The sequence below is a fragment of the Takifugu rubripes genome, chromosome 19 (assembly GCF_901000725.2).
Source record: "Takifugu rubripes chromosome 19, fTakRub1.2, whole genome shotgun sequence".
Classification (NCBI taxonomy): Eukaryota; Metazoa; Chordata; class Actinopteri; order Tetraodontiformes; family Tetraodontidae; genus Takifugu; species Takifugu rubripes.
Genome location: NC_042303.1, coordinates 6,166,733 through 6,188,261, shown reverse-complemented (window position 1 = coordinate 6,188,261; position 21,529 = coordinate 6,166,733). Strand labels below are relative to the sequence as shown.

Genomic DNA, 21,529 nt, shown 5'->3' with positions numbered 1-21,529 from the left:
GAAACAAGTGAGCCTGAGAGATGTGCTTCAGCCCTTGTGCGTTTCCAAAAATCTCCAGTAGATGGGGATATTGAACTATACTCGAAAGAAATCCAGTGTGACAATTTCCACCTTTGACCTCAGTGTCGATACCACGGAAGACAGTAGCGGGTGGAGTGTCACTCACTCCATTTTGAAATTGTGTCAACATTTATTCTTTACAGATAAATAAATAAATAAAATTAGAATAGTATGAACCAGATAATGTATCTGACATCTGTGTGTATTTAAGTACTGTCTTTAAATTTACTGGAGGACTAGAAGAGTTGTCATGGCTCTTTTAATAGATCCATGATAGTTGGTTCATCTTTGCTCAAATGAAACATGTACAGTGGCCCCAGGAAGTAAATTCATTGCTCATTTATGCCTGAAATAAATATAAACAATAATCTTGATGACAAAGTATTGTTTCAATTGAATGAATTTCTGAGTCCCAATGCATGTCCACCATTACCAAAATCTGGTTGTCTCATCCAACCTCTTGATGACCTTTTGATTCATTGTGTGTGTCAGGCAGGCCTTAATCGGATAATTCACACTTATTTACCTGCAAAGCAATCCATTAAAATTGTAATTTGTCAGAGATATCACTTTCTACAATGATATATCTATTACTCCAGTAATAATACCCAATTGCTGAAAATAAATCATTTATTACTGGCAGCACCACCCATAAACCAGAATTATTATTATGTAGAATCACATAAAGTTGCACATTTAGTGGGAAAGGTTGTGTTAAAAACAAACCTCTTGCCATATCCTCTTAATATAAACACGTAGAACAGCAAAGCATCTGGGATATTCTACATTTCAATATCATTGGAGAAGATTGAATCAAAATTAAGCAAAATCTACTAATGTTGCTGGCATGTGAATAAAAGCTGGTTGATCTGTTTCTTATCTGTTGCTGGCCAGTTTGTCCTGCATGAAAAGGCTCGGATGAAACTCAGTCCCGTAGTCTGTCTGATGTTGAAAATTGTAATGCAGCAAAACACAGTGCGTAAGAACTTACTTGCACATCTGTAAACATCCTGATAGATGTCATGGGTATTTTTGATGGCTGTGATGGAAAGACTGACTAATTTCCCACTCCAACCATCAATGGCTCCCACTTGAGTCACCCTGAACACAACTAGCTTCTCATTTTGATCCATAAGAAGCTTCTTTCTGCAATACTCACTGTATGGGGTTAGTTTGAATAATTGTCTGTTAGGTTCAATCATTCGTTCAACTTATTCCATATTACAGTAAGTCTTGCATACCTGTTGGTGACATTCATGCAACAGCTTGAAATACTGCTCCCACTCACCCTTCACTAGCATGTATGTCTCTGGATGACAGGCATCCCATCATCATTTTCCAATGAAAAGCACAATGATGTCAGATATGTTGTTGAATCTGTGTAATTCCAATTAACAGAATCATATTGGCCAATGTTAGTATAATTGTTAGTGCTGCTTAGTCATAAATGTCAATCATTAAATAGTTAGTTAGAATTCTTTACATTTTCATCTATAGGCTAATATATTGCTGTTAATCTCTGAGTGTGCGCTCACGCAAGCTTAACTTTATGATTCACTGCATGACTTCTACATCGAAGACTTCTACATCTTTTGCTTTTAACCCGATTGTCATCCACATACATAAACTAGGAACTGGGGGTAGGTCCTGAGGAATAGGTCATAACCATGGTTGATCGATTTTTGGCCACTAGAGGAGACACATGGCATAGCCATGTTTGTGTCTGTAGAAGCTTTCTCAGAAAAGGAAGTAGGTGGTGATAACTGAGGTCTGTCAGAGACTGAGACTGTGTTGTCCTGGACGAGTCGCCTCCTCTCTGTGGTAACTGCACCTGAAGGTGGGATGCAGGTGAACTGTGAGCCGACATTATAGGAACTTATCGTATATAGAGTCCTTATCGTATCAGCACAATCCTAGTTGTTCTTAACATGGTTTTCAGTTCCCCTGAGCAGCAGAGTGAGGATAGAGTCCAGGTGTCATAAGTAATGGAGCTAATACTGCTGCTGATTGGTCTGAGGGGGGCTTTTGGACTGTTTTTACCAGCATAGCGTGTGCATTCAAGTTTCCTGTCAGTGGTTTGGTTCTTCTCCAGTTGTTAAAGGCACTCTCTCTCTCTCTTTTTTGTCAGCATTATTAGGGTCCTGCTTCAGTGTCTCATAGGTGGCCAAATCACTGAGAAGACTCAATGTTTTGCTTGTGTAATCGGCGGTATTAAAGATCTACCTTTGTCTGCAGGCAAAATCGTTAATTTTTCTTTGTTTTATCAAGTTTGTATGGTAGTGCATCAGTGTAGAAGTGGATCTGTTTTATTCTTTCCTTTAAAAGTTGATTCTGAACCTTCTGGAGGATTACTGCAGCTCTGTATCCATTTATGCTTGATCCAGGGTATAAGCTGTTGGGAATTAAGCTGTGTTGTCTGCATCATAGATTGAAGCAGAGGTGGTTTCTATAATCTGCAAGTCTCCTGGAGGTGTTTTCAAATACCCATACAAGTTGCAGGGCTTTCATGGTGAGGTTGATGGACGTTCTCAGTCAGCGAGGTCAAAGAGACTTCTTGGTTGAAATTCAACTTGAAATTCTTTTGTTTCATTTCTTATCGAAGATGCTTCAATTTTAAATAAACTGGTGGGAATCCCATTGTCGGGGGGTGGGGGTGAGTGGGGTGGGGGGGATCATTTCAATCAATTACAAGTGAATGAGTCATCTTTGTTGTGTTTATGATGCCACTACAGCTGAGATAGAAGGCCCTGCCTTGACAATGTGCTGCAGCAGCTGCATTAAGATGATGCTGGCCAGAAATAATGAATGTCCAAAGTGCACAGCACTGTTACACTCGGACAGGACACTGGCAGTGGCTGGAGTTGGTTGACAGTTGGTTGGCAAAGTTAAAAGTTCTTTTAAAACCCAGGACCTGTCTGTGTTTGTTAACTGCAGTATATTGACAGTTTTTTCCTGTCAGTCCCCACCTCAGTGAGATGCACATCTGGTTAAATGTCTGCCCTCACATGGAAGAAGTCTTACCTCCTTCTCAACCTACCAGCCTCCAGGTCGAAAACAGACAGTCTCATTCTAATGTCTTAGCGTCTTGTCACTTCATGTAATAGATTTCAAATACTATACATCTACTTGTAATTGTTGGTCTGTTGCACTTAAGTACAACCCATTATAATACACCCCATGGGCACATTCTAATACACACTATTTCTTGTAGTAGGTATATATTTAGTAGATATTTTATAATAGAATACAATAATCTTAACTTAATATCCTGAATTATTCAATTTAAATGACAGAATCAGACCATGTTATGTTCACTGTCAATGACTTGTGTTGACTTCACTAACAGGGACCTGAATGGAGTAGATGTTTCATTTGAGTGCTGCTGAGAAAGAATGTGGTTTTAAAAAAAATAAAATAAATTTAGTGTAGGTAAGCCTAGATCGATGTGTGTGTATGTATGTATGTATGTATGTATGTATGTATGTATGTATGTATGTATGTATGTATGTATGTATGTATGTATGTATGTATGTATGTATGTAAATCTTTATTTATATAGCATCTGTTATAATCAAGGTGCTTTACAGAATCCCAATTCCCCTTTAACAGGAAGAAACCTTGAGCAGGACCAGGTTCATATAGGGGGACCCTCCTGCTGATGGCCGGCTGGGTAGAGAGAGGAGAAGGGCGAGGAGGACAGGAAGAGGAGAGAATAGATAGAGAACATAGAAATACATTAATTATATTAATTATAATAAACTGCCGGTAGAATCGATTGGGTTAGTGGGGTCGGAGGTCAGTAGGTCATCATGCAACTATGAAGGCGGCGATACCTATAGATAGATACGGGGGGCAGAAAAACTACACAAGAAATCCAAGGTAGTTTTCTCTGTCAACCGGACTGTGTTTCTTCTCTGTGAAGACGTTTCGCCTTCTATCCAGAAGGCTTCTTCAGTTCTGAACTCACTGGGGACAGAGCTTGAAAATATAACCCCTGTGGACCATTGGCATGTTAATGATCTGAGTGGTCACCTGAGAGCCGTTGGCAGGGTCGTTGGTAGGGTCGTTCACCTAGTTTCGATTGTGGTGTCTCCCCTTTGTCTGCTGGATCACTTGGTGGTGAGTCACCAGGTCTCTTTGAATGGTGTGAACTTTGGTTTGTTGTTGGAAGGAGTGGAGGACTGCATTGTACGTGGATGATAGGAAGTGCCTTAGCCCACCACCTCTGTTTAAGGATGGTTTTTCCAATTTGACATGGATAGCTTCCTTGACACCCCTCTCAAACCAATGGTCTTCTCTGGCCAGTATCTGTACTTGGCTGTCCTCAAAGGAGTGACCGCTCTCCTTTAGGTGTAAGTGGACTGCTGAGTCCTGATCTGAAGAGGTGGCATGTCTGTGTTGTGCCATTCTTCTGTGGAGAGGTTGTTTGGTTTCCCCAATGTACAGTTCCTTGCATTTCTCCTGGCACTGTATAGCATAAACAACATTACTTTGTTTGTGTCTTGGTGTCTTGTCCTTCACGTGTACCATCCTCTGTCTAAGAGTGTTGCTTGGTTTGAACTGAACTGGTATGTTGTGTTTCTGGAGGAGCCTCCTAAACTTCTCAGAGACCTTGGACAGATAGGGGATCAAACGCTGTGGCGTTTGTTTCTCTCCACCTCTTCTTTGCTGGAGTCTCGTTTTCTTGAGGTCTTGGTGAAGGCCCAGTCTGGGTAGCCACATGTTTTGAGAGCTGTCTTAATGTGTGTTCCTTCTTCCTGCCTTGGGATGTGGTGGGTATTTCTTTGGCCCAGTGTTGGGGGGTTTTGATCACTCCCAACTTGTGTTCCAGTGGATAGTGAGAGTCAAACTGGAGGTACTGGTCGGTATGTGTGGGTTTTCTGTAGACTTCGATGATGAGATTTCTGTCCTCAGTGATCTTGACTTCGCAGTCCAGAAAGGCCAGACTGTTTCCTTTTACATCTTCCCGGGTGAATTTTACATGCTCGTCTGTTTTGTTAAGGTGATCCGAGAACGCTTCTAATTCTTGTATTCGAATTTTGACCCAGGTGTCGTCCACATACCTGAACCAGTGCCTTGGCGCAGTTCCTGTGAAGGTTGTCAGGGCCTGGGATTCCACCTTCTCCATGTATAGATTCCACCTTCTCCATGTATAGATTGGCAACTATGGGGGATACTGGTGAGCCGTTTTCAAAGAGAAGAAACACAGTACAGTTGACAGAGAAAACTACCTTGGATACGATGACCTGGATGATTGAGAATCTACACAGACATCATAAACAAGAAATAACATCACTGATTGGTGAGGAGGAGAGGAGAGGAGAGGAGAGGAGAGGAGAGGAGAGGAGAGGAGAGGAGAGGAGAGGAGAGGAGAGGAGAGGAGAGGAGAGGAGGGGACGGGACGGGACGGGACGGGACAGGACAGGACAGGACAGGACAGGACAGGACAGGACAGGACAGGACAGGACCCAGCAGGGTGACAGAGGTCTTTCATGTGACCATGTTTCTGGACCCCGGCAGCCTCGGCCTATAGCAGCATAACTAAGATAACATAATAATTAGACGACCCCTTAAGTATGATAATTTGCCTGTCTAGGATAATAACTGGAACTACAGAATTAGTGATAATGAGCTTTTTCAAAGAAGAAGTAGAGATGGAGTCAGCCTCCTGTACCTGGACAGGGAGCTGGTATGTATAATAATCTTATTTTTAATGATTGTCTACGTAACCAAAGTGTGCCAAAAAAGATTTAGGTAGGTGTACACTAAATACTGTAAATCGATTAAATCTTATTCTAACATTTTTCCACTAGAGGGCAAAATTGGACATTTTGGAAGCACGGTGCGTCTGCTGTAGGTGAACAAACTGCAGTCGAAATGCAAACAGTTCAAATGAGATTTTAGGGGTTATCTTTAGCCTTCCTCTTCCCATATTTCCTTGATTTATATCAGATATTTAAATGCCAGCTGTTGTGAAACTAACAGCCTAAAAAAAGGAGTACATTAACACGGACTGTCAGATGGACCAAACCTGGAAAGGACTATTTTCTACTTTTTTTGCACAATTAATATTGAATTCTCTCTGAAGACAGAAAATGGATTTGTTATCTTCTGAACAACAATTATCCAGACAATACACTGACAATCTTGAACTTGCACCTTAAAGAATTAACAAAGGTTGAACAAGTCATTCTTTCCTGGAAAACGCAACACTTCACTAAATAAACCCCAGACACACAGTATGTCACAGTGTTTAATAAATAGCAACATCAAATATGTCAGACCCTCAGTTTTTTCCAAAACTCAGTCATGCTACAGTAATTACTTTTTATGGAAGAGAAAAAAGTTTGTTAAAAAAAAAAAGCCTTGCAGCGGCTTAAAGGCAATAAGAGATTTAAACCCATGCTGTGTTATACATACATTGCACTTTACTTGGCATGATTGCTGTGGCTTTTGAGAGTCTTGCGGGAGTCAGCAAAATGTCAGGAAAAAGATTCAAATGAAATGCACCCTGCAGAAGGATGTTGTCATATTTCTAATCTCTTAATAAATGGTGGCCGGCTGGAACTGTCTACTTTTGGTTTTGGCTGAAGCCAGGACAAACAACTTAACCTGACTCCTTGTATTTTTCCAAGAATGTCAGATTTTCAGTATCTTGATATCAAAACAATAGATACAAACTTTAGATATGAACTCACCGAGTCTGTAATTCCATATACACACAACTTTATATTAATAATTTACTTTGTGCTGTAATGTCAGTGTGTGTACTGTATTTCACTCTCATGCTCTGTGGATTTTCTTGCATGTGCATATGTCGTCCTTACTGCCGCCAGGACTTGCGGCTCAGCACACACACACAGGCCACGTTGATGCGTATAAGCCTCCACGCCACCAGGTTTTTGAAGGAAGTCAGCGCACGCACAAAAGTGTGCGTGTTGGTGCAGTTGGAGTTCCAGTGCCTTGCATCGATCCCCAAACAGCTGGAGCTGCCCGGGTAACACGTGGTCTCGAAGAAGTACTGCCTCTTGTTCACGTTGTTGATGTTGACGTTTGGCAGCACTGTGACCTCGTTGCCAGAGATGTCCATAGCTGAGGTCTTGTTGCCCACCCAGACACTGATGCTCTCACACACAGAGTAAACTCCACGGTGCTGTGGCAACTCAGCTTGCCTGCGGCTCCTCTTTCCAGAGCCATGCGAGCCGTGTGCTGGCTCGGAGTCTGGGGGGTCAGCGCTGAAAAGCACCCTGGGCGATAGGTGGCGGCGTTTGTTGAATAATTTTGGGTCCACTGAGGGGATGGTGCTGGGGTTGTTTTCCGGCCACCTCTCCTGTGCCGTCCTGGCCACAGCATGGGCACTTAAGAGGAGAAACACAACCAGCATGGATGACCTCATGGGCACGTAACCTGTGGGATGCAATGAGCATATAAACACCTAGTTACTACGGATGGTAACTTGATTATCTTGGTTTACAAAACTGATTGTAGTTTAAAACTGGAATATATTACATAATGTCTGTAAACTATATTTCAAAAGGTAAACTCCAATTAGGACCCTTGATACCCTAGTGGTGACTAAGCATGTTAGTGCTGCTGGTGGATCCTTTGAGACCTGCAGCAAGTCTCTGTGCTTTGGACACATTCTAACATATATGGTCAAATTGAGATCCGGTTAATCTTACTGGGACAGGACTGGACAGGACTGGACAGGCTCCTGTTGTGATCCTAACCAGGAATAAGCAGCAGAAAACTGAGTGACACTTGTGTTGTGCACTGTCCTGCAGGGTGCACAACTGCCAAGTCTATATCTACCTGGATGTCGGAAACCTTCAGGGACGATCAGGCTGTAGAATGCCAAAGCTCATACTGATGGTTGTTGTGTAAATGATGAAAATATCAATCATATGAACCTTGAAGGACACATGAAAAAGGAATGTAGCGTTGTGTGTTCCTATATCATTCTCTACCTTCGCCACAACGCAAGCCTTTACGTTTCTGCACAGGTAGCATGTTGCAGGTTTCAGTATTAGCAATACAACAGGAATCGTAGGCATGTTTTCACCTGTGGGGGCTGTGCTCTGTCAGGTCAGCCCATTACATGCTAATGTTGCCCCAGGCGTATATGTCAAATACTGCTGGTTGCCATAACAAATCAAGAAACTGCGGGATTATACCACAGATAATTATTAAGGCATATAAGTAATTGTAAACTAGGGTCTGTTTTATAGTTAATATCTGCACTTTATGGGTTATTTTCCTATGTGATGAGACAAAAGTACTAAAATTACACTCTGATCCAATTCAAAGTGCTCCTGGTCACAGAGGAACAGGGCTTTGCTGCAGGAAACTGGAAACACTTGGAAAACATTGCTCACTGAGAACATAACTGATTAAAAGTATAAAACTTTAAATGAGCCCACTGCCTCCCTAATGGGAAAGTCTCCTCTTGCAAAATGATGCAAGATGTTCCCGAGTAAAGTTAAAAGCAATAACTAGAGACCTGTACCGGTGAAAAGCTGAGATCTTTCTAAGGTTATCTCAAAGTGTCAATTCCAAATATATCAGAGCTGGATTTGCTAAGAATTTCACTTTGTACACGAACAAAGGGGTTTGATAATTCATTAGTCACACAATGATGATGGGTTGACATCATAAACATCATCATAAATAGACATCATAAATAGACAATAGACATCATAAATAACTGGTTAAAGTCTTCTTGATTCATGTTGTACACGTATAGTGGCAAAAAAAAAACCTTTAATGTTAGCCATCATTCATATATGCATTGTATGTATATGAATGTCGTCAGGGGAGAGATAGAAGGATATAAAGGGGTTAATGACAGCAAAAGCCCGATATTGTAACTACAACTTGTTGAGGTGTTCAGTTCATCTTGTCTCATTTATTAGACATAATGCATGTTCAAATACATGATTGCTTTATTAATTTGCATCTCACTTGGTTATAATACATTGTTAACACTAACAATACTTCTTATAACACTATAAAAAGATGCAAGAGTATTGATATAAGTTTAATTAGCTCTGCTTCTATTTTGAGTACAACCTGCAGAGGAGTTCAGATTAATCCGAAGGAACAGGATGGGATTAAAAACCATCTTTCCAGCCAAGAGTATGTTAACTTTTCAAACTCCCTGGCCTGCCTCTCACCTCACCTCACCAATCCAAAAACAAAGTGTCTCTTCACACAATGAATGAAGAAAAAGCCGTCCCACTCGACAGTGTCCATTCTGTGTTTTTGAACACAGAGGCATCGTGGAGTTCCTTTTAAGTTGTGTCTTATTCATTATTATGAGTGCATGTTTTAAATAACTATTCTATTTTTTTTATTTAAGTAATACTAAAGAGCAGGTTCACCATTTATTTATCACTTTTTAACCACTCCAATGGACTGTTGTATTGTTGTTTAGTTCTTCTTCACTACTGCAGAAGTAAATAAAGCAGCATTTATTTTCTTATTTTAGCCATAGCTCTCTACTGAAAAATACTACGGTATAAACATGGAAAAATGAGATTCTTCACATCGAAGCCAAAACAAAGCCCGATTGGCCTTTCTGCTTCTCCAGCTCATCGATCAATAAGACATTTCTGTGCGCTTTATGCTTTTGGAGGCCACCATCCATCCATCCATCTTTGTACCTTTTCAGTTTATCCTTGTGAACTGCAGCACCTTGGTGATTTCTAGAGGACGTGATTACAGTTTAATGTGCGCTGGGCTCCTGCCATCAGGCCTTGCTCTGGTCCTCATCCAGCCCTCCTCTGTTCCCCTCAGCCTCCGCTTTGTATCCCTGCTGAGAAACAAGCAAAGAAAGTGTTTCGCCTTAAGCTCATAAACCCACTGTAAATACATTCTTCACTGAGGCTAATCGAGAAGAAGAAAGTTAAGGGACCATTGCTGCTCACCAGACCCTCCCATGCTGAACATACCAAAAACAAACAAAGCAGACCTGCACAATGTGGGTTATCTCCGGTAGAAACACGTTAAGAATTATATTAACATTGTAAACTCTTGACTGCACAAGTTTTGACAGGTCTGTTAAGACCTCAACACTTTTGTAAATCAAGAGACAGGTCTAAGAAGCACATTTAAAGATTATTTAGGAACAACCAGTAACCAGAACATTTAGGAATTTGGCGTTTTGTGCATGCAGTCATGGCATTTTCCTCCCTTGAGATATCATTTAGTCTGTTTTCTCTCTTTCTGAGATAGAGAGTCATTATTTTTGTGATGGAGCATAGGTGCCAGGTGATTCTTCAAAGTGAAGATGAAGCCTTGATTCATTTTTGTCATTTCATTTGGTGATGCTATTGTGTTCAAGGGAGCTTTAATTTAGTAGCCTGTTTTTAAAGCTCTCAAAATGACCATAATCCAGAAATTGCAACATACAGTAACATCTACAGCTGGTATGTGTGAGTAGGTTACAGCACGCTTGCAAAATGAACGGAATTCAATATGTGCATAAACAAAAGTAAATGGGCAGTAAATCTAAGTGACACAGGTGTACTCCTCTAAATAATCTGCACACAGGCGCAGGAAGTGTTCGTGCTTTACAGGACTTCAACAGTGGTGGTCCCGGGCTGTCACAGGATTTAAACTTGTGACCCTTAGGGCCCGGTAACAAATCAGCCGTGGGGGTTTTCCATTCATTGAGTTTTCTCAAGTCATAATGTAGTGTCATAATTGTTTTGGGGCTTTAAAAAAAACAACTTTAGACAATAATCTGCTGGATTATAATCTGCTGTTACTGGAAAATCTAAAATGGACAAAAATGTTCAATGGCAAATCTTATGGTGAGATTTAAGATGTACTATTTTTTTTAAACATTAAACATTACTGGCTTAGTATTTTAATATATTGATTTTAACCATCTCACTTTAACCAGGTAAACTAATGAACACTAATGAAACTTAAAAACAGGTTATCTGTCTAGTAAATTTTTACAGTGTCTTGTTTATATTTGCACCGTCTCCTACTTGGCCCTGCACTGGTTCCAGAACAAATGCATAAGTTAACTTAACGCACAAGTTTTAATCAGATTCGTCCATGTCCCTTATTGATAATCAATTTAAGATGCCTATTGTGAATACCGGTGGAGCATCCTGAAGATTCTAGAAGAACAATGGTGAAATGTAAAGTTGTCATTGATTAAAAGGATTGCAGCAGCATTCAATTGCTGTGACTGCCACACCATATTAACTGTCGTGATGACCTTATTCATAAACATTTGGCATTGTCATTTCAAAATTTTAAAGCTACAACTGCAATTTTAGAAAGAAAATGGCCCTTGATGTGAACATCCATTGGTCAAGAACCACTCAGCAGTCTGTGGTGAGACAAATAATCATTCAAACACTGGGTTGCATTTTGCCAAAAACAGCAACAATAACAGTCTGCCTTCCAATCTCTCAAAATCTCTCTTGGGTTATTATTTTAGTCACAATGCAGATGAGCGTCAGCCGCCCCTGACCACCTGATGACTGCAGGGTGGAAAAATGTAGTGCGGTCAGGCGGCAGCGAATGTGCAACAACCATAGAAGTGCGGTGGGTCGAGCCGCAGCCTCTGTGTCTTGCATGAGGATAATGTGTTAATCCACTGAGCAGCAACTGAACATGTTAGCTTTGGCTTCGGGCAGTTTATACTAGCAGTTTATATGACTTAATAAAGCAACCAGTGGGGGAAAAAAACATGTTGGCAAGGACCAATTACAGACAGTTGGACGGACAGGCGGGCGGGCAGACAGTATGTATGTGTGTGTGTGTGCGCGCGCGCGCGCGCGCGCGCACAGAGATAGATAGATAGACGGACGGACGGACGGACAGGCAGGCAGGCAGGCAGGCAGGCAGGCAGGCAGGCAGGCAGGCAGGCAGGCAGGCAGGCAGGCAGATAGATAGATAGATAGATAGATAGATAGATAGATAGATAGATAGATAGATAGATAGATAGATAGATAGATAGATAGATAGATAGATAGATAGATAGATAGAAAGAAAGATAGAAAGCAATTCTGATAATTGTGCTGGTTTTCATTTAAATTGACAACACTGGGCATGAAGCATGCACATGTCTGTGTGAAGCAGAACAACAAACTACTGCAGGGTTTGTGGACAGTTCACTGAGTTCTCCCTGAAAGTCCACTATTTTTTCAGATAATAGCCACTCTCTGTTCTCTAGATATACAGCAGCAGAGTGATGACATGATGCTACAAATCCAGTTTCTGCAGGCTGTACTTGCACTAAATGGATCTGAGGCAAGAACTGCGCACAACACTGTTTGAACCCTGGACAATACATTTTAAAATATAACGATATTTCTAATAATCATTTTTATAAATGAAATGAATCACCAATCATTTTAATAACTGATGTTTATGGACTCACAAATTTATTGATATGCATACAATGTAAAGTCCAAATTTTGAAAAAAGTAATTTCATTTTCTAAATAGCAAAATGCGTGAGTCCGCACAATTCACCCCAATATTCTCTAGAAACATATGTTTAAACTGAGACTCTACAGTGGAGTTGGATATATTGTGCGCTGGAGGTAAATGACTGTTCTTATCTTTTGAGTGTGAGTGACATGAAAGGAACAATCTCTGTGATCCACGTTCTGCCCCAAAGAAAAGGACCACCCATAACCCCCTCCACTGATGTCTGACTCATTAGCTCTAATGGGCGCAGTTTATTAAGACCTGTCTGGGACATCTGGGATGACACACGCACACACACACACACTCACACATATATATATATATATATATATACAGTATATATATATATTGCAGTAAACTGATCATTGAAAGCTTCTTCTAATTGAAGAAGAAAAGAAATGGCAGGTGACGTCTCCAAATGCCACTATTTAAATTTTTTGCCATGCTCTTCATTACTCATAGACTGTGGCTCTCATTTCTGCAGGAAGCACTGAAGACTCAGGGGTAAAATGTGGAAATTGGATTGGACAATGCCCTTGCATTGTTGACTATGAGAATCAAATCTTTCTCTTTCAGTTTAATATTTAATGACGTTGTTAGGATATTAGAGGGAGTTCTTGAGCAACAACAGTTGATAAGACTAAAAAAAATACTTAAGTGTGGGAAAGCTTTAGGATTGACATTGGCCTGAAAGGAGAGATTGTTTTATCTGAATGCTTATGTCTGCAAAATATCTTTCCAAGATGGCATGTATTAGATACTTAGCAAATTTACATTTTTAATACAATTTTTTATAACTCTTCTACCAATGTCATAAATGTCTGTTGTTGTTTTTTTTATCAGTCTGATTTAATCCCTAGATTTTGCAACTGAAACAATAACTTTAGAAAAACCTAAAGCATATTATTTTCCCATCCCCAAAAGCAACTAATGTTACTGCTGTGTATCCAAAAACAACATCCTCCCAAGTACTGAGTAATGTTATATTTTCCATTTGGTATGTACAGGTCAGAAGATTTTGTGCTGCACTGCAATAACAGAAAATCACTAAAGAGGAATCTGAAAGCTATTATCAATTTTTTGTTCTTTCCTGTCTGAATGTGCAAACACAAGTAACACAGACATTTGACAGAGCCCTGAATTACAAAGAACGCTCCTCACACACAACCTCATTTCACTCAACATGCAGAGGTTGAATTGTGAATTGGTCAAAATACTATTTTACAGAAAAAAATCAAAATATCCATCCATCCATCCATCCATCCATCCATCCATCCATCCATCCATCCATCCATCCATCCATCCATCCATCCATCCATCCATCCATCCATCCATCCATCCATCCATCCATCCATCCATCCATCCATCCATCCATCCATCCCATACAAAAGCATGTTTGCGCGGGTTTTTGTTTATTCCAGCATCAACTTGGCAAAGCCAGGATGCGAGCCAACTGGCTTTACAGAAATCAATAGCCGTCCTCAATCACGCTCTACACCTTTGGGAAACAAACAAGCTAGCTTTTGGTCTGTGGGAGCAAATCGGAGCCCCAGAATGTGCACATGCACACATGCAAACACCTTCTTCAAACCTTGTGGCCGTGAAGAGACAGCACTAACCTTTGATTAAGTTGCTTTTGTGATGTTTCTTCACTCGACCATAATTAAACTTCAATTACTGGCAAGATTTTGAGCTTTTGCAGTTGATACACTCTTTTGGGTCACGTGAATTGTAATTGGTAGCTTGGAGTCGTGCGTTTCACCATGTGCACTGCACCGCCACTGTGTTAAAAACATCACGACAGGCAGGAAGAGGCAGGAATGACTGTGTATTTTACATGATGGTGCATTTAGGTATAGATAAATGGTTCATTATGTCTCTATAGAAACTTATACACAGTCCTAACTGGGGCAAACGACCTGAATGAGTTGGTACTTAAGAAACAGTTGCATAACATTTCAAATTGAAGAGAGACAGAGGAGACAAAGCATGAGATTTTATAATCACTTAGGGTGAAACAATTTTTTTCTTTTCTTGTCAATAAAACGGTGTACCAAATTCAGTCAAATGGTTCCAGATTAATGCAATATGTCTTGAAAGAGGTCCAGCATAAAAAAGTGGCTGATTGTTTGGTTCCTGTCTTCTCATTCTTCCCATGGCTTGAAGAGGAACATTTATACTTCCTTAGTTCAAATCTTTCCTTTTCAGGCAGCCCTCTGTGTATTCCATTATTGTTTTATGTTGGACAAAACCCCACAACACCCACAAGCCAACACATGCTAAAGACACCAAACTGAAATGTATGGAAGACAAGAGGCCTGTTCATCGTTAAAGGAGTGCTTATAAAAAAGAGTTGTGCATGTGCATGAACAAAGTCTGTTCAGATAAAGTTTAGCTACAGGATCTCCTGCAATAGTTCATAAATCCTTAACATACTTCCACCTATTTGTTGCATAATTACATATATTAAAAGTTGTTTAATGAACAGCTCACAATGTTCTTATGTAAATTGTTTGACCTTGTCGGTGCAGCAGCCCTCACATTTAACACACGATTCTTTGCAATTTCAGTTTGAAATTTGTTCAGTGTATATGAGCTGCCTCAGCTGGCCTCTGTTTTTAACTGATACGCATGATTACAGGTCATGGCAACTCGTCAAAAGAACCAAAATGTCCTGGATTTATTGCCGAAACTCACCGATAATGCTGGTCTGCTCTATCTACATTACCAGGTAACTATGCGTGAAAAATCTTTTTGCAAAATATGAATCTTAAATCGAGTAATGAAATTTCTGCTGACAGTCTGCTGTCATTTGAAGGAGATGAATGAATGTGTGCACTGAGACCTCACATAGCATGAACATCCTGGAATTTACTCACATTTCTAAAGCCCTGAGCGATTTTTATGCAGCTCAAATTTCTTTAACATTTGTAATTTTTTTCAAGTTAGTAGGAGGATTATACTTGTGCAGGAGTCATCACTAGGATTTGCTGGAGGAAAATCAATTGATGGTGCCAAAGAACAAAACACAACAATAATACAACATTGATTTAACAAGGTTTGATAACTCATTAACTTCTGTGTTTAGCATAGTGAGGAAACACAGTCTAACTGACCTCAAACACAACACTAACTAAACAACAATTTCGGCTCCAGTCATCCGTGTTATTCGATTAAATAAACCCTGTCATGAGTCGGGTGCACTTTCTCAAACAACATGAAGGGCATTTAGCTCATACTCTGTCCTCAGAAGTGACATTTTTATAATTGTTTTTATTATAGTAATTGTTGAATCAGACCATGTAACTCAGCGGTGTCTCAAATGTTCCTGCTGGTAACAATTGCTGTCCGACCATTTACTTACTGGAACAACAGCAATACCACATCAGATATGGTTTTTTTAAATGCCTCGACAAAAACATTATCTTGCCATACCTTTAGTATCTTTAATATATAAGCCTTTGACTGCCAAAATAAAGTCAACTATTGAATTTTGCCCCAAAACATTCAAAGCCATTTCACATACAGTCCAGCTATTTTACTGGGAAAAAAAAAAAAAGGGAGCCAGCAGTATTAAGCCAGAGCTCAATTTCAGATAATGGGCTGGTTTTCATTTTCAGTCAAACTTGAACTGTGGTGAGCTTTGTTTTGTCTGTCACTCAAACGTCACAAATGCTGCTTATTATTATATAGCTTTGCAGCAAAGGTGTAATATCTTTTGACAAGAGCTTTTAGGATTTTATTTGCATTTTTACTTTGACATTTTGTGTTTTTTTTCTAAATGGATGTTTATAGTATGGAATATAAGTTGCATTTGCACCTTTATGGCCAATCAAAAGGCTCCTCGCATACAGTTTGTGGCTCTTAAACTGCACCCATTGTTTCCTCACTGGAATCTTATTGGTTGGGATTTAACGGCTGTCCACATAAATGCACTTCTGCTCTGGAGGATAAACAAGGCGATGCCACAAGAGTGGAGGTTTGTGTGAAAAGACATATGTGGTTCTCCATTTGACATCTCCAAAGTTGACTTTTTGTTTAAAACCAGTTATTGCGCTTGTCTGCCATCAAAACTGACATCTCATTTACAAAAGATTTTCCAGTGTTCCAGGGTTTTGAATGAAAGAAATAAACCAATTTGAGGAGAGGTTGAAGACATGGCTGAATTATCCCTGGTCTTCTGGCCGAGCCGAGTGAACCAGAGTTGGTATCGTGAGTGTGTCTGTGTATGTGGGGCCTTATTGTAATATACTTTACAATGATGATACACTACTGCTTGCAGGGGGACCTCAGTGGAGACTTCAGTCTCAAGTACAGGCTTGTTGAATCGTTTCTGAATTTCTGCATGCCATTTTAATCTGCTGTCAGCTATAGATTCTGAGTGGTCCAATGGTCTGTATTTTACTGGTCACTGGGGTATCAGATCAATATACATCCTCCTGAGCTGTTAGGAGAAATATAATGCTAACAAATCACACAGTAGCCAATTTAAACAGAGAGTATTTTTATCTTCCATGTGGGCAAAACGTTCCTTGAACTGTGCCAGAGGCTTTAAGAGGTGATGAGACATGTCTGAATGTATGTATAAATGCAATGCAATTATATGTGAGGGATGGGTAATCATGTTTAATACCTAGTGAGGCCATGAACACCACAAGGCTCCATAAACATATATTGTATTAAAGTACTGTTTCTTGTTTCAAACAAAAAAACCGTATATTGGAAGTTCAATATGGGATGAAACAATAATTTAATGAAGTAATGATCATTTCAAAAGGATCTGTAGTCTTATGGTCTGGAATAGCCAGAGTTACATGCAAAAACACTGTATATAGCAAAGTGGATTACTTAATGTCCGTCCATCCATCCATCCATCCATCCATCCATCCATCCATCCATCCATCCATCCATCCATCCATCCATCCATCCATCCATCCATCCATCCATCCATCCATCCATCCATCCATCCATCCATCCATCCATCCATCCATCCATCCATCCATCCATCCATCACACATTTCTTTCATGCCTAGGGTCAATTTAGAGTTGCCAAATCACCTGCCCACCAAATAAATGTTTTTTGTCTGTGCTGTAGGAGGAAGCTGGAATAACTGAAGAGAACTATCTATTGGCAATAGAGAGACATCAGACAATAAACATGTGTTTTCTTCTTTGTTTTCTTACTGCTATAACCGTCCTAGTACATTTATCATCAGCGACATCATTGTAAAATAATCCAGTTTATTTGTAGTCGGCATTCAACAAAAACCTGCACTACCCACAATCCTATTGCAAAGACTGTTAAAGAGCATCATCTCTGAATGATGTAGCTATGTGTTACCATGGTGATTCTCAGTGCCCTTGTGCAGTTTGTTACTGACCGAGACCCCAACAGCTGGGTTCAAAGCTGACAATAATACACACTATACACGATACAAACAACAGCGCTGAATACGTAATCAACAATTGCCAACAAAAACTGTCATTTATCCTATTCAGTAACTTATGAACATTTGGTATCATGTAAGGGGCGGATGGATTACATGGACTATCAAGAATGTAGTAACATGTTTATATTCAATAAAATTATTAAAATGTGATTTATTTCTTTTTAATTGTGGACATATATGTCATATCTCAGGGTGAATACTATTTATACTATTTGTGCACATTAGCCAAGAAGTAACCCTTTGTTTGTAAAATCACCACATACTCAGAAATAATTCAGATTTAATATGTTTGTGTAGATTCTCAATCTTCCAGGTCATAGTTATCCAAGGTAGTTTTCTTTGTCAACTGGACTGTATTTCTTCTCTTTAAAGACGTTTTGCCTTCTATCCAGAAGGCTTCTTCAGTACTGAACTCGCTGGGGACCGAGCATGAAAGCATGCCAATGGTCCACAAGGGCTATATTTTCAGAAGAAATACAGTCCAGTTGACAATGAAAACTACCTTGGATTCATATTTAATGAAACAGGAAAAGTAGTTTGTTGTCTAAATGATTCAAAGAAACACAGTCACACTATTTGTGATCTTTTTTTTTAATTGCTCTGAGAATCAAAAATCTACAGCACAATTTTATCTAAAGTCCAATGACATGCTCTTATGTTGAAAATGCCATCATTTGTTTAACCTCTGTTGAGAAGACTCCCCCCAGCGATTGCCTTGTCAACATGCCATGCGTACAATACAGAAACTGCTGGAATGCTTTGAGAAATTTCGTAGCCCAAGGAGACAAGTGCAGGTGTCATCGGCACTATTGTAACCTGATAACCTCGAGGCCGAGCCTCTGAAGCTGCTGATGGGATGGAGGGCATGATCGTAACCACTTTGGGCCAGATCTTTAACCCTAAAACCCCCCTTGTGCCCTGAGCGCAATCATTTCTGCAAAATTATTATTAGCTTACTGGCTCAAAATTTGATTATTGCATGTGACTACAAGCATTTTAAATGCATTATTTAAGACAAGTTTTGCTCTAAAAAACCTTTAAAAATAATTATATGCACATTATATTTACATTCACGGTTGTCTTTTGCAGTTTTGCACTGCAGCAAATCATTGTATTTGTGAAAAGTTAAAATAATCCTCTACCTCCACGACTGTTGTCTCTTCTCTCCTCCTACACACTGGCACTGGTCACTGAAACATATTCCAGTTTATGTCCAATTTCACAAAAGTCAGGACTCGGAAGACAAGAGTCTCAGTTCAGTATCTTCAGCGGCCTTTCCTGAGAGTTGCACTTGTTCAAAAACTCTTCCAAAAGTCAGTGAGCAGATTCCTACACGCTGCAGAGTGCGATCGAGGGCTCAAGGTCCTAGTGCCTGTCGACCTTCATCTAGGTATGAAAGATTCACTCAGAATGTACTACTAGTTTATCTTTTATACAGAATTCCTCCTGATTATTGTCTGAATTTGAATGTATACTGTAGAGAGCAAAGGAAGAATTTTGTTCTCTTTTTGCTGCTCAAATTACCTACAGTTGTTTGTCTTATGAACATCTGCTTAGGTCGGTAAGTAGGCAGGCTGGGAGGCAGGCAGAAGGACAGGTATGTATGTATGTATGTATGTATGTATGTATGTATGTATGTATGTATGTATGTATGTATGTATGTATGTATGTATGTATGTATGTATGTATGTATGTATGTATGTATGTATGTATGTATGTATGTATGTATGTATGTATGTATGTATGTATGTATGTATGTATGTATGTATGTATGTTTGTATGTATGTATGTATGTATGTATGTATGTATGTATGTATGTATGTATGTATGTATGTATGTATGTATGTATGTATGTATGTATGTATGTATGTATGTATGTATGTATGTATGTATGTATGTATGTATGTATGTATGTATGTATGTATGCCTGTGGATGGATGGATGGATGGATGGATAGATAGATAGATAGATAGATAGATAGATAGATAGATAGATAGATAGATAGATAGATAGATAGATAGGGCTTCCTCCCACCTTTCAGGAATCTATGATGCCTTTTTACATAACTGCATTCAAAAGTTATTTATTGGATCTAGTAATTTTTGTTTAGATATTTAGATAGACATTGTATATGCAAATGACTCAAAGAAATGCTCAAGTTTAGATCCAACTGTTGAAGAGTAGCCGAATGAAGGGGGAGGGGTAACTTCAGGTAAACAGATTGCAGAGATTTTAATCACATGGAGGAGTCATATCCTGGATGGTGATTCTCAGAGTCTGTGTCCATGTTTAGCAGTCCAAGTAGAACGCAGGAAGTTCCACTTATTTGGAAAAGCCATACTCTGCTGATGATGTAGCGCTTTATAAAATGGCTAGAAGAACACAGCTTCTTCTGTGATCGCATTAGTTCCCGTGAATACTGTTTATGTTCTGTCCTATTTCGACTCGGTTCCTTTTCACAAAGGCAGCAGAAGAGGTTTTACATGTTTGTGAGGTTTTGGGGTTTTCATTTTCAGCTTTTCCAATTATTTGTTATTGCAGTGTTTTACATCAGCATCATCAGTTAGGACTCGTGAACATTGGAATTTTGCTGCAATACATTTTTCTTTTAAAAATCTTCAACCAGAGTTATGAGTTTTTTGAGAAAATGTTCTTTTTATTTCTCTTTTTATTTCTTCATTAAAAAAATGCATGCAATTTTAATACTGAGATTAATCCTTTTTTGTATTTTTATACAACATCCATCCATCCATCCATTCTCTACCGCTTATCCGGGGTCGGGTCGCGGGGGCAGCAGCCCAAGGAGAGAAGCCCAGACTTCCCTCTCCCCAGCTACCTCCTCCAGCTCATCCGGAGGGATCCCCAGGCGTTCCCAGGCCAGTCGAGAGACATAGTCTCTCCAACGTGTCCTGGGTCTCCCCGGGGGTCTCCTACCGGAGGGACATGCCCTGAACACCTCACCAGGGAGGCGTCCAGGGGGCATCCTGACTAGATGCCCAAGCCACCCCATCTGGCTCCTCCCAACGCGGAGGAGCAGCAACTCTACTCCAAGCTCCTCCCGGATGGCAGAGCTTCTCACCCTATCTCTAAGGGAGAGCCCAGCCACCCTACGGAGGAAGCTCATTTCAGCCGCTTGTACCCGTGATCTTGTTCTTTCGGTCATTACCCAAAGCTCATGGCCATAGGTGAGGGTAGGAACGAAGATCGACCGGTAAATCGAGAGCTTCGCCTTTCGGCTCAGCTCTCTCTTCACCACAACGGACCGGTGCAGAGTCCGCATTACTGCGGACGCCGCACCGATCCGCCTGTCGATCTCCCGCTCCATTCTTCCCTCACTCGTGAACAAGACCCCGAGGTACTTAAACTCCTCCACTTGGGGCAGGATCTCCTCCTTTACCCGGAGAAGGCACTCCACCTTTTTCCGGTCGAGAACCATGGCCTCGGATTTGGAGGTGCTGATTCTCATCCCAGCCGCTTCACATGCGGCGGCGAACCGATCCAGTGATAGTTGGAGGTCACGGGCCGATGAAGCCAACAGGACCACATCATCCACAAAAAGCAGAG

The 21,529-nt window shown here is 40.2% G+C and overlaps 1 protein-coding gene across 2 annotated transcripts; it reads right to left on the bottom strand.

The window, feature by feature from the left end:
* Positions 1-6,305: 6,305 nt before the first annotated feature.
* ngfb (nerve growth factor b (beta polypeptide)) lies at positions 6,306-19,262 on the bottom strand. Of its 2 annotated transcripts, none has more exons than XM_003973075.3 (3): positions 19,108-19,262; positions 9,723-9,874; positions 6,306-7,467 (listed from the first exon to the last, which is right to left on the bottom strand). In XM_003973075.3, exon 3 carries the CDS (start codon positions 7,454-7,456, stop codon positions 6,884-6,886), a length of 573 nt encoding a protein of 190 aa, XP_003973124.1. In that variant the 5' UTR covers positions 7,457-7,467; positions 9,723-9,874; positions 19,108-19,262; the 3' UTR covers positions 6,306-6,883. The 2 variants fall into 2 exon arrangements, with proteins under 2 accessions (XP_003973124.1, XP_029682729.1); XM_029826869.1 differs by having other exon boundaries at positions 9,723-9,871.
* Positions 19,263-21,529: the final 2,267 nt, after the last annotated feature.

What these genes read in the sequence shown, in the direction of transcription:
- ngfb (XM_003973075.3), bottom strand. Translation starts at nt 7,456, where the DNA reads ATGAGGTCATCCATGCTGGTTGTGTTTCTCCTCTTAAGTGCCCATGCT.